Genomic DNA, 14,457 nt, shown 5'->3' on the forward strand with positions numbered 1-14,457 from the left:
CGGGGAAGGGAGGGAGAAAGGGTGGGTGGGTCAGGAGCGCATCAGTGTGCAGGATGGTGTGGATGAGTGTGGATACGAGAGAGAGAGAGAGAAAGCGCAAGAGGGAAAAGCGTCAGATAAAGAGGGTCAAGAGACAAAAGGGGCTTGTTGGTAGTAAGCCAGGACAGAGGAAAAGCTGAGTAAGTGAAAGAGAGAGCTAAGAGTAGAACTCAATGGGTCGGATGTGCTGAAAGTAATCCACTCCCAGACAGGACATGGCTGTCGTGGTGCGGTGGGCAGGAAAAAAAAATTACAAGGACATATCAGGCTGTAAAAGTTACTGAGTCATAAATGCTACAAGGTCCTTCACGTATGTGCTAAGTCTCACTGTTAATAGGTCTGAGACAGATATGTTGGTGTGGTACCATGGTGGTGATTTGAAGAGACAGGCAGCTGGAAGCTTGGGGCCACTGTTTAAGGACAGAGCACAGGTGTTCAGCAAAATGGTCACCCAGTATAGAGAGACCACATTGTGAGCAATGAATACATTAGGCCAGATTCATCTGGAAGGCATGTCTGAGCCTTGAATACTGAGGGGAGATAAACAGGAAGGTAATACATTTTCCAGGATTGCATAGGAGGGTACTGTGCTGTGGTGTTGGGAGGACAAATGGACGAGGGTGTCCCAGGGGGAAAGATCCCTGTGCAGTGCTGACCAGGGAGGGGAAGGGAATGCGTCTGGTTGCAGTATCCCATTAAAAGTACAACCACAGTAGCGGGAAATCCTTAGTTGAGGAAAAAGATGAACATTTCTAGGGCTCAACTGCAGAAGGTGGCATCATTAGAACAGATGCAACTTAAATATAGAAATTGGGAGAATGGGATGGATTCCTTACAGTAAGCATGGTATGAGGATGTATACTTCAGGGAACTGTGGGAGTTGGGTTTGTAATGCCTATCAGTAGCCAGCCTATTCCCAGAAATGGAAACAAAGATACTGAGGCAGGGAATGGAGAAGGCAAAGATGGATCAAGTGAGGGCAGGGTGGAAAAAGAAAGTGAAATTCATAACTTTTTCCAGTTTGAAGTAACGATGTCATCTATGTACTGGAGAAAGAGTTTTGAGTGGTGGCCTGAATAGGATTGGAACAATAAACGTTCCAGATACTCCACAAGGAGACAGGCATAAATGAGATGAGGTTGGTGACAGTTGTGAACAATGGCCTGGGAGGCTGAGCACCAGTTTTCAGACTTGTCCACCTATCTACCCCCAACCATGGCTCCACCAACAAGCAACAGGCTAGTGCTATTAGTTCTGATGACTAGAAATGGCAACACTTCCCTCCCCATGATGCTGCCAGACCTGCTGAGTTTCTCCAGCAAATTCTGGTTTTGTTTCAGATCTCCAGCATCTTCAGGTCTGTTTTGTTTTAGGTCAAATGACCGACTTGTACATTTGTTTAGCTTCTAAGAAAATAAAACACACATAGCTCTAGAAATTCAACAGCAGAGTACAGCCGTATCGTTTTGCAAGTACAAGTACTACAAACAATATATTTTTCAGTTTTCATTGTTTCTCTTGGCTACTTCACATTTCGAAGACAAAACGTACGGAAAGCTTGTATTTTGAAGAGATGCCTTGTCCTGGCAAAAGAACTGTAAAACCAATATCTTAATTGCTCATGTTACCCTATAAACCAACAAGTTTCTGCATACTTAAGATATGAAGTAATACACAATATATGAAAACAATGTTGAAGTAGAGGGTCAGTTATTATCTCAGTGAATGATGGAGGGCTTGAAGGACCAAATTGCCTGGTCCTTTTTATATTCTTACATATTGTACTTATCCACCAAACCTATTGAGGTCTTGCCTTTTCCACACAGACGATCATAGGTGTGTTCAATAAACCTTTGTATTTCTGAATTCCTAAAGAGCTCATTAATCTGCTTGTTATCCCTAAGGATCCATAAAAAGGAGTTGGTAATAACTTGTCCAGTTAAACTGTCGTTCTTCCTGCTCGACTGTCCAGTAACTCTTAAGAGCTCATTAATTACCTGTCCTATTTCTCTATGGAGATAGTTAATTACCTGTCTGGTATCTCAATGGAACTTGTTAATGATATGTCCAGTATCTCTACAGAGCCTTTGATAACACATTCATATTATAGTGAGCTTTCTTTTACCACTTGTCAAAAGCTGTAAATTGAGAAATTTTCACATAATTTGGACTTTTTTTTGGTAATTTTGTCTCAGACATTTCACATTAACAAAGGTTAATAGATTGTCAGAAGAAAAGTCATCACACTACCATGTTTTGTAGTTGAATAATATTCCACATAATCTAAAAGTAATACATTTCTCTTGCCACATATCTCATCATAACTTTGTAATTAGCAGTGACGAAAACTGTGCTGGTTTGTTGATGCAGCAAGAGCTAACATAATTTAACCAGGTAAATCTGGTTTTAAGTTTCTATGATATTTGTGCAAGACAAAAGCCAACATAGTGATAATTTAGCAAAACTATACAAAATAAAATAGCCAAGATATTAAACCTGGTATATACTTGAAGGTTTCAGATGTATTGTATAAACCTGATAAGCAACTTGTACATTCTGTAAATGTTTAACATTATACTTTCAATAAGCACCTTCTGGCTACTATTTAAAAGGATGATTTTAGAAATAGCTATCACGGCCTTAAATATTAAACTGTTTGCTCAACATTTAAGAACAGCTAATAATGCACAAAAAACAGCAACACTGAGTAATTCATTAATTTATAATACTTACTCCTAGTTTTCAACTACCGCGATCCACTTACTCACAAGGTCAGCTCAAGTCCCATCTTTGTTTTTTCCATTAACTCAACTGGTTTGATTCTGTGCCCTTTCGCAGTACATAACCAAGTTACAATGGAGTAGTATCCATGTTGTTTGTTATCCATGGGAAATGGAGGCATATCTCTCCTCCAGATAATGAGGATTTGGTGTACAACATAAAATTAAATCATTCAAGTGTAAACCCAACAAGAGGGAAAAAACATTTGACCTAGCCATACCAATCTGTCAGCTGCATATGCATCTATCCATTACAGCATAAATAACAGTGACCACTGCACAGTCCTTGTGCAGATGAAGTCTCACCTTCACATTGAGAAGAACTTCCATTGTGTTGTGTGACACCATCACCATGCTAAATTAGGACAGATGGAGCAACTCAAGACTGCACATCCATGAGTCGCTGGAGGCCATCTACAGAACAGAATTACAGTCCAGCACAATTTGCAACCTCAAGGCCCGGCATATCCCTCACTCAAACACTACCATGGTTCAACGCTGGTTCAATGGAGATTGCAGGAAGGCATGCCAGGAGCAGTACTAAGCATATCTAAAATTGAGGTGTCAATCTAATCAAGTTACCAAACAGGATTACTCACATGCTAAATAACATAAACAATAAGTGATAAACAGAACTAAGCAATTTCACATCTAATGGATCAGATCTAAGCTCCTGCCATATCCAGTCAGGAATGGTGATGGCCAATTAAACAACTCACTGCAGGAGAAAGCCCATAAATCCAAAAATGTGCAGGTTAAGTGAATTGGCCATGCTAAATTTCCCATAGTGTGAGATGCATTAGTCAGGGGTAAATATGGGGAATGGGTCTGGTGGGTCACTGTTCAGAGGGTCAGTGTGGACTTGTTGGGCTGAAGGGCCTGTTTCCATATTGTAGGGAATCTAATCTAATCAAATATCCCCATCTAATCTAATCAAATATCCCCATCCTCAATGCAGCAATCTTCAACCAGAAGTACCAAGTGGGATGATCCATTTCGGCCTCCTCCAGTAGTCCCAGCATTATATAAATAAGAGTCTTCAACCAACTTGATTCACTCCACATGATATCAAGCAATGGTTGGAGGTACTGGATACTGTAAAGGTTATGGGCCCTGACAACATTCTGGCAATAGCACTGAAGACTTGTGCTCCAAAACTTGCCACTCCCCCAGCCAGTTATAACACTGGCATCCACAAGACAATGTGGAAAATTGCCCAGGTATATCTGGAATATAAAAAAACACATCAAATGCAAACCAGCCAATTACTACCCAATCAATCAGTCTACTCTCAATCATCAGTAAAGTGATAAACACTGCAATCAAACAGCATCTGCTCAGCAATGGCTTAAGTGACACAGTTTGGAGTTCTACAAGGGCCACTCAGTTCCTGACTTCGTTACATCCTGGGTTTAAACATAGACAAAAAGAGAGCTGTATTCTACAGCTGAGGTGAGAATGACAACCCTAGTCATCAAGGCTGCATTTGATAGTGTGTGTCATCATGGCGCCCCAGCAAAACCGGAATCAATGGGAATCAGGGGTCAAACTTTTCGCCGGTTGAAGTTAATACCAGACATATAGGAAGCTATGAGGAGAAAGTGAGGTCTGCAGATGCTGGAGATCAGAGCTGGAAATGTGTTGCTGGAAAAGCGCAGCAGGTCAGACAGCATCCAGGGAACAGGAGAATCGGCTTATGCCCGAAACGTCGATTCTCCTGTTCCCTGGATGCTGTCTGACCATATAGGAAGCTAGTTGTGGTTATTGAGGTCAGTCATTTCAGGTCCAGGATATCTCTGCAGGCATTCCTCAGGGTAGTGTCCTAGGACCAACTATCTTCAACTGCTTCATTAACAATCTTCCTCCATCATAAAGACAGAAGTGGGGATGTTTGACAATGTCAGTACCATTTGTGCTTTCTTGAATACTAAAACAGTACATGCTCAAATGCAACATGATCTGGACAATACCCAGGCTTAGGCTGACAACTGTCAAGTAACTTTTGCACCATACAAATGCCAAACTATGACCATCACCATTAAGCAGCAATCTAACCCCCCCACTCAGACATTCAATGGTCATATCATCACTGAATCCCACATTGTCAATATCCTTGGGCTTACCATTGACCAGAAACTCAACTGCACCCGATACATAAATACTGTGGCTACAAGAATATGTCAAAGGTTTGGAATACTGCAACAAGTAACTCATGTTCTGACAATCCAAAGCCTGTCCATCATCTATAAAGGATGACTGTCTACTTACCTGGATGGTACAGCTCCAACGGCACTCAAGAAGCTTGATACCATCTAGAACAAAGCAACACTTGACTAGCACCATATCCACAAACATCCACTCCCTGCACCATTGACAATCAGTAGCAGCAGTGTGTCCTATCTACAAGATGCACTGCAGAAATTCACCAAAGGTCCTCAGATAGGATTTCCAACATCACAAACACTTCAATCCAGAAGGACAAGAGCAGCTGACACATGGGAGTACCATCATCTTCAAGTTCCCCTTGAAGCTACTCACCATCCTGACTTGGAAATATGTCATTCCTTAACTATTGCTGGGTCAAAAGGCTAGAATTCCCTCCTGAACGGCATTACGGGTCAACCCTCAGCAGGTGGACTGGAACAGTTCATGAGGCAGATCACCATCACCTTCTCAAGGGCAACTAGGGGCAGGCAATAAATGTTGGCCAGCCAGCGACACCCACATCCCACGAATGAATTAAAAAAATGCCTTCCACATTGCCCATGGAACTTGGATATTAGTATTTTTGTGATTCACAGACAACGGCTGAGCTCAGCAGAACTGGAAGTTTGGACTATATTTGTTTCAATGCAACAGGTAAAATGGATGAAGTTAGAGCCTTGGTTAATACACAGAATTATAATGTTGATATTACAAAGACATGATCGAAAGAGGGACAGGATTGGCAGCTTAATGTTCCGGGATATCAATTGTTTAGATGAGACACAGGAGAAGCAAAACTGATGGGGGAGTTGCATTAGGGAGCATCTCACAGCTGTGTTGAGGCAGAACATCCCAAGAGATCTAATGGATCTTATGGGTAGAGCTTAGGAATAAGAAAGGTGCAATTACAATGCTGGTATTGTAGTACAGACCTCCCTGCTGCCAGCAGGACAGAAAGGGAGAGATATGTAGCTAGATTCTGGAAAGGTGTGAAAATAATAGGGTTGTTGTGGTGGGTGATTTTAACTTCACCATATTGACTAGGACTCACTTAGTGCCATAGGTTTGGATGGGGAGCAAATTGTTAGGTGGGTCCAGGAGGGAATTTTGAAACAGTGTGTAGATAGTCCAATGGGATCTGGTATTGGGAAATGAGCCCAGCCCGGTGGTCAAAGTTTCACTGGGGGAGCATTTTGGGAATACTGACCATAATTCCATAAGTTTAAAGAGGCTTATGGATAAAGACAAAAGTGGACCTCGGATGAAAGTGTTAAATTTGGGAAGGCCAACTATAACCAAATTAGGCAAAAATTGGAGAATGTGGATTGGGGAATGGCTGTTTGAGAGTAAATCCACATCTGACATGCAAGTGTCTTTTAAGGACCAGATTATTAGAGTGCACGACGGGCACGTTCCTGTGAAAGTGAAGGACACGAATGACAGGAATAGGGAACTAGATTAGATTAGACTAGATTCCCTACATTATGGGAGCAGGCCCTTCGGCCCAACCAGTTCACACTGGCCCCTCTGAAGAGTAACCCACCCAGACCCATTTCCCTCTGACTAATGCACCTAGCACCATGGGCAATTTAGCATGGCCAATTCACCTGCCCTGCACATCTTTGGACTGTGGGAGGAAACTAGAGCACCCGGAGGAAACCCCGCAGACTACAGGGAGAATGTGCAAACTCCACACAGACAGTCGCCCGAGGCTAGAATCGAACCTGGGACCCTGGTGCTGCGAGGCAGCAGTGACCACTGTGGAAATATCAGCTTAGTCAAAAAAATAAAAGGAAGCATACCCAAGGGCTAAGCAACTAAAAACAAAAAATCTTTGAAGAATATAGAGAAAGTAGGAAGGAGCTCAAATGGGTGCTTAGGAGGGATAAAAGGGGCAATGAAAATGTCCTTGGCCAGAGTTAAGAAGAATTCCAACACATTTTTTTTACATATTATGGAGCAAGAGGTTAGCTAGGAAAAGAGTAGTCCTACTCAAGGATAAAGCAGGGAGGTTATGTATGGAGTCAGAGAAATAGGTTAAATCCTTAAGTACTTTACATCAGTATTCACCAAAGAGAGTTGATGTTAGGGAAAGGTATGTGAATGCTCTCAGACAGGAGAGGGGAATGAAGGAGGAAGTGTTAGGTGTATTGAAATACATTAAGACAAGTCCCCAAGGCCAGATGGGTTCTATCCCAGGATACTGTAGAAGGCAAGGGAGGAAATAACTGGGGACATAACAGATATCTTTGCCTCCTCTTTGGCCTCAGGCGAGGTTCCAGATGACTGAAGAATGAACAATGTTGTTCCTTTGTTTAAGAAGGGAAACAGAAATAATCCAAGTTATTACAGGCTGGTGAGCCTGACATCTGTGGTAGGGAAACTGCTGGAGAAAATATTGAGAGACAGGATTTATTTACATTTGAAAGCAAATGGACTTGTTAGTGATAGGAAGCATGGGCTTATGCAGGGAAGGTCATGTCTCACCAACTTTTTTGATTATTACATTACATTTCAGTATGGAAACAGGCCCTTCGGCCCAACAAGTCCACACCGACCTGCCGAAGCGCAACCCACCCATACCCCTACATTTACCCCTTACCTAACACTACGGGCAATTTAGCATGGCCAATTCACCTGACTTGCACATCTTTGGACTGTGGGAGGAAACCGGAGCACCCGGAGGAAACCCACGCAGACACGGAGGCGGGGGGGGGAGAAACGTGCAAACTCCACACAGTCAGTCGCCTAAGGCGGGAATTGAACCCGGGTCTCAGGCGCTGTGAGGCAGCAGTGCTAACCACTGTGCCACCGTGCCGCCCAACTTGATTACATTTTTTTTGAGAAGGTGACAAAAATGATCGAAATGACAAGGGCAGTGGATGTTGTCTATATGGACTTTAATAAGGTATTTGATAGGTATCCAATGGCAGGCTGGTACAGAAAGTAAAGTCTAATGGGATCTGGTGTGAGCTGACTAGATGGATACAAAATTGACTTGGTCATAGAAGACAGTGGTAGTGGTGGAAGGGTGCTTTTTGGAATGGAGAACAATAACCAGTGGCGTTCCACAGGGATCAGTGCTGGGACCTTTGTTATTTGAACATGATCTGGAGGAAAATGTAGGTAGCCTGATTAGTAAGCGTGTGGATAACATCAAAACTGGCAGAATTGGAGGTATCAAGGACTGTCAAAGAATATTGTTTTCACTGGAAAAATGGAGGCGGAGGAGCAACCTGCTAGTGGTCTACAAGATTATGAGAGAGGCATAGATAGGGTGGATAGTCAGAGGGTTTTGTTTTCCCGGGGTGGGAAGGTCAACTACAAGGGGGCACAGGTTCAAGGAGAGATGGGGAAAGTTTGGGGGAAAATCTCTTACAAAGAGGGTGGGTGGTGCCTGGAATGCACTGGCAGTGGAGGTGATGGAAGCAGGCACGTCAGCAACATTTAAGGCATGAATGAAAGGCAAACAGAGGGACAGAAACTAAGCATGGGCAATAGGTAGCGGGTCTAAATAAGGATTAGGAAATCGGAACAGGCTTGGTGGGCCAAAAGGGCCTGTTCCTGTTTGCACCCTATCCCTGTAACCCTGTCCTTCCCATGGTTAGTCCACCCAATCTGCACATCCTTGGACACTATGGGCAATTTAGCATGGCCAATCCAATTAGCCTGCACATGTTTGGACTGTGGTAGGTAACTGGAGAAACCGGAGGAAATCCATGTGCAGACACCAGGAGAATGTCTGTGTGGAGTGTGCACAGTAACCAGAGGGTGGTTTTGAACTCGGGTCCCTGGTGTTGTGAAACAACAGTGTTAACAACTACTATATTGTAAAATTGAAACAGAAGAAAGGTTTAGTGAAATATCACAACTGCGAATGCAGTCTATCGTGATATTTCTCAAAATTAGCTCAAGATGTAGTCCTAATGGAATGGTTTTCATACCTCACTGAAGGTTTGCCATCTATCAGATATCAATATTTTGTAGGGTCAACTAGTCACTTAATGACGGTTTAGAAGTTTTTCCTTTCCCATAAGTGTACTTATGGGAAAGGAAAAACTTGTGTACTTATACATATTTGCAGAAAATCAATCATTTGGACAGTTTAAGAACATGGAATACAGAGGCTTCAGAACTACAAACTTTGGAGGCATGAGAAAATAAAAAAAAACAGTAGTTTAGAATTTCTTCACAACAGAAAATTATCAGAAAGTAGCCTTATTAATGCTTTGGATATTAAATAATAGTACACCTTGTGATGGAGATTTGGCATAATGCTATAGCTGAACATCTCTTAGTATGTAATATACTGCCAAGATTTGGCGTAGCATTTGTAAACCAGTTGAAGTTAACAAGTAATCCAAACAGAACAATGTACATCAAGATCCCGTCAAAATAATTGTCCCACTTACTGTTGATCAGTTAAAATCTGCCTTCTATCTACCCTCTAAACATTCTGGCTGCTATAAAATAAATATATGGCAACCTAAATCAATAACAGCCTTAAAAATCCAACAAAGGTGAAATTATACTGCTGGTAGTTCAAGCTGATTTGTATGTATTCTAAATGATTTTCTCTTGTTCATCAGGTGCAATACATCAGATAGTTTTTATGACGACTGGGTTTATAGGGTTCTTGTGGTGTAGTGGTAGCACCCCTGTCTCAAAGCGAGGAGACCTGGGTGCAATTCCCAACTGTTGTAATATCATTAAATGGGGTGATTTAAAATCTGAAACCCAGTCTTTTCTTACTGGGAAATCTATTAAAGCTGATGGAACAGAGGCAAGTGATGGCATGGTGGCTAGTAGTTACCACTGCTACCTCACAGCACCAGGGACCTGCGTTCAATTCCACCCTCGGGCAATTGTCTGTGTGGAGTTTGCACATTCTCCCTGTGTTTGTGTGGGTTTCCTCCAGGTGCTTAGAAGTTTATAAAATAGTGAGGGGTATAGATAGAGTTAATGGTTGCCTCTTCCCTAGGATGAAGGATTTCATACTAGGGGGCATATTTTTAGGGGGAGAGGAAAGAGATTTAAAAAAGACACAAGAGTCAAATTTTGTACACAGAAGGTGTTTCCCATATGGAATGAACCTCCTATAAAAGGTAGTGGATGTGGGTTTAAAATACATTTGGATAGATACAGGAATAGGAAAGGTTTGGAGGGACGTGGGCCAGGAGCAGGTGGGTCGGACTAGTTCAATTTGGGATTATATCTGGCATGGACTGGTTGGACCGAAGAGTCTGTTTCCATGCTGTATGACTCCATGACTATGTATACAGGTTAGGTGGATTGGCCAAGCTAAATTGCCAGTAGTATGAGGGATGTGTGGGCGAGGTGGATTTGCTCTGGGAAATGCAGCGTTACAGGGACAGGGTGGGGTGGGATGCTCTTTGGAGGGTCGGTGTGGATTCAATGGGCCAAATGGCCTGCTTCCACACTGTAGGGATTCTGTGAAGTTGCTGACCTGGTTAGAAGCTGAAATAAAGCTCAGAGTTTTCATCAAATTGGAAGGAAGTTACTAGTGATATTCTACACCTAAAATCTCTTTACATTTTCTTCTATTGTCAGAGTTTGCTTGACGTATTTATTCATAGCTTCAAATTTGCCTGTCAAGTTGGTTTACAGCTCAAACAGCAGGTAAATTGCCTCAGTACTTGTACAATATTCCATACAGTGAAATATTTTAGAATCTTCCAACTACTCATTGTGACAGTCTTTCCTCTGCATACTTCCAATAATTTCAATTGAACATATTTATTGAGAATGTTGGAAATTAAAATCATTTTTTAAAATGCAATATGGCTTTTGAGCCCAGTATACTGGGAGATAAAACAACAAAGATTACATTTCACACATTAATTTTAAAAATATTGTTAGACCAGAATTAGATATCCATAAGCATGTTGAAACACTGCAATAACGTGTCAATTTGACTATATGCACACACACCACCAGAATCTAGTAGACTCTAGAATCCACTTCCGTGATCTTCTCGGATAATCCTATTCTACCTATATAAGTCTTTTGCCCATCAAGTATAAACATTGTTACAGATATCTTTTCTTACTTGACTTCCTAATTTTGAACCTGTACGCCTGATGTGACAATGCCTGTTCTTCTTAGTACTTTACACCATCAAAATTCTATTGAAATTGAATTTAAGTGTCACTTAATTACTTTGAAATTTGGAGACACCTTGAATTGTGGTTGATGGTTAAGCGCTTTGGACTTGTTTCTCAAATTAGACTTTAAATGCCATTAAAATTAACCAAAAAGCTTCCAGGAATACCCTGAGATATGGTTTTGCAATAAATCTACAATGTGCAAGTAAAATGGACTATGATCTAAAATTTGACTTAAATGTACCAATATTAACTCTGCAATTTGTAGTTCATAGCTATTTATTAAAAATTGTGAATATTCATTAATCCAATTTTTAGGAGCCAATTTCCCCAAAACAATTAAGGTTGTGTATATGACCTTCTAATTAGATGATGGGTACATGATGTCACAATAGGTAGAGAAGATACCAACATCATGGTCATTCATAAATCTACAAAAAAAATTAATGCAAATTTAAACTTAGAACCAATTTGGAAGAGCCTACATAATTCAAAGCTAACAATCCACCTTCAAAAAAGGAACGCAAAGCCTTTCAGCTGGACCTCTGACCATTCACTTCAAAATTATGCAAACATGATATACCCTGACATAATCAGTATTAAAAGTAGTCAAAAGATATTTATAAAAACATCTAATATAACACCTATATAAATGAAAACATGTAACAGTCATACTTTATAGCATTATTGAAATGGTAGTTACATTTAATGATACAATGCATGTTCAAATATAAGAAGGTAGTCCTATGCTAGATGGTCCTTATTAGTGAGTTTTACTGTAATGTACTGAAGCTGCACATCCAAGGACAATTTAAAACAAAACTCACCTGGACATATCAATTGTGTTGTATTTTGTGGCAAATGGATTTTTGGAGTCAAATTCACAACTGCTGTGAAAGTTTCCTGAAAATGGGTTTAGTGGATTTGCATCACTAGTACCATCTGACTTCACGTTGCTAGCCTTTTCAGACTTTTTGACATCTTTCTTGCCAGTCACACGTGCAAAGAGGCTAATTTTATCCTTCTCTTTGTCTCTCTTGGTTTCTCGTTTAATTTCTGGATGTTTGTAATTTGTAGTGGTTTCAAAACTTGTGTCTGTGACCTTCCAGGAGCTGCTGCAGTTGTCAAAAGGATTTCTGCTTCTTGGAAGTGTGGCAGCTTTTTGTGGTATATACAAGTCTTGCTTTGAAAATGGATCAGCTGGTGGCTTTGCTGGATCAGTTCCATTCTTTGTGACAGAAATTAGGTCAAATTGGTCCACCTTGGAGGTATCCATGCTTTGTGATCTTCGGTGAGGTGATTTGGCCAGGGAGTCACGATCTGCAAGGATTTTAAATTGGGAGAAAAGAAAAAGCTTTAATTTAAATTTGGTTTAAATCAGCAAAACACAAACAATTGAAGTAGCTTGAAAACACCTTCCAAAAGTGGAATTTTCAAATATATATATTACATTACATTAACTAAACTTCCCCAGAACTTTATAAAATATAAAATTAATACAATAATTTTTAATAGTTCCAAATTTCACCTTTTCAACAAATACTTGTATTAAAATAAGGGAACTGGCATTTATGTAGCACTTCTATGACCGGGGAGTTTTCAAATGTTCACTTCAAGTAATTAACTACTTTAGACGTACCTCTAACAAGACTAGCCATTGTATATGCAGAGAAGGCTGTTCCTGATGACGGATTCCAGAACTAGAGGTCAGAGGTCACAGTCTAAGAATGGGGGTAGGGCTGAGATGAAGAGAAATTTCTTCACTCAGAGCACAGTGAGTCTGAGAGGCAGTTAAGGCAAAAACATTTAATATTTTCAAGAAGGAATTAGTTTGTAGGGTTTAAAGGGATTAAGGGTATGGGGGAAAATGTAACAACAGGTTAAAGAGTTTGATGATCAGCTATGAGCACATTGGATGAGGCTCAAAAAAGGGCCAAATGGCCTACTCCTGCTCCTATTTTCTATCTTTGAAGTGGCAATATAGGAAAATCTCACAAACAGCAATGTGGCAATTACTGGGTAATCTGTTTCTGTAATGCTTTTTTAAAAAATTTATTTTGTGGGAGGTCGGCATTGCTGGCTGGCCAGCATTTATTGTCCATCCGTAGCTATCCTTGAGAAGGTAGTGATAAGCTGCCTTCTCTACAATCATTCAAACAGATGAGGATCATGTCCCATCTAAAAGCAGCATCTCCGACTACATAATATCCCCTCAGTTCTGCTCTGATGTTTCAGCCTTAATTTTTGCACTTAAGCAATGGAGTGGGACTTCAACCCAGGCCTTGTGAATCAGAGATAATGTGCTACCAAAATGAACTACTGCTGGCATTATGAACTATCTTTTTAAAAGTACTGAACAAATCTTACTTATTTGAGGAGTGTCAGATCAGAACATTAGCTTTCAAAAGTTTCAAATATGGAGCTAATAATATTATAGTTTGTTTGGCATACTTAATACATCAATTCCCTAATTCATTATGAAATGTAATGGTAAACCCAAAACATATGACAGCACTGCATTGCTTTTTTAACACTGTATTCAGATGAACAGGAAAAAATAAGTCCCAGTGTTTAAATGTTCTACTGTAGGTTTTCTGTGGAAGACACTGAAAATAATGGGAAAACACAAGATGTAAATCTGTATAACTGCAAACCACATTACACGAGCTTGCTTTAAATCTTTTTCCCCTTTCCAGAAGTCAAACCAAACAAGCTCAACCATGGAATATTACAGCAAAAAGGTGGCCATCAAATTTGTGCTGGCTCTTTCATAATGCAGTCTAGTGAATTCACTTGTTCATTTGTCTCTGTATTCCAAATTTTGTTTCTCTTCAAGGATTTATCCAATTCTTTTTTTGAAGCCTACTACTGAATCTGCAACAACCAACCTATTAAGGAGTACATTTTCAGCCTAACTTCTCATTGGCAAAAGAACCAAAAACAATATGATGACAATGACCTTGCACAATCATGTTTAAAGTAGTTATCAATCAATCATTCAGCCAATGGAAGCAGGTTCTCCACCTATCAAATACATCTATGATATTAAACACTATAAAATATCTCCTTTTAAGTTATTTTTGTTCTATGGTGATAATCTTTATGTCAGAACATTCAGGATTTAAGGTGCAAGATGCCATAGCTTGTCAGTTGCTGAAACATTGCTGCATGCTTTTGATATCTCTAGACTTGATGATTCAAAAATACTTGTAGCTAACCTCTCATCTTTCACTCTCTATAAACTTGTGTCTCATCAAAACTTTGCTGCATATGTTCTTCTTTGCGCCAACATCTTTTAACAAAATACG

General features: G+C 40.4%; 1 protein-coding gene across 1 annotated transcript in view; it reads right to left on the bottom strand.

Annotated features, from left to right (window-relative positions):
* LOC122561235 (rab11 family-interacting protein 2) overlaps positions 1-14,457 on the bottom strand; it is a 97,197-nt gene that overhangs the window by 24,096 nt on the left and 58,644 nt on the right. Inside the window, exon 3 of the mRNA XM_043712845.1 lies at positions 11,977-12,469. Coding sequence (XP_043568780.1) covers positions 11,977-12,469 — 493 coding nt within the window. The remainder of the gene's footprint in view (positions 1-11,976; positions 12,470-14,457) is intronic.

This window comes from Chiloscyllium plagiosum, chromosome 22, assembly GCF_004010195.1.
Source record: "Chiloscyllium plagiosum isolate BGI_BamShark_2017 chromosome 22, ASM401019v2, whole genome shotgun sequence".
NCBI classification, from domain to species: domain Eukaryota; kingdom Metazoa; phylum Chordata; class Chondrichthyes; order Orectolobiformes; family Hemiscylliidae; genus Chiloscyllium; species Chiloscyllium plagiosum.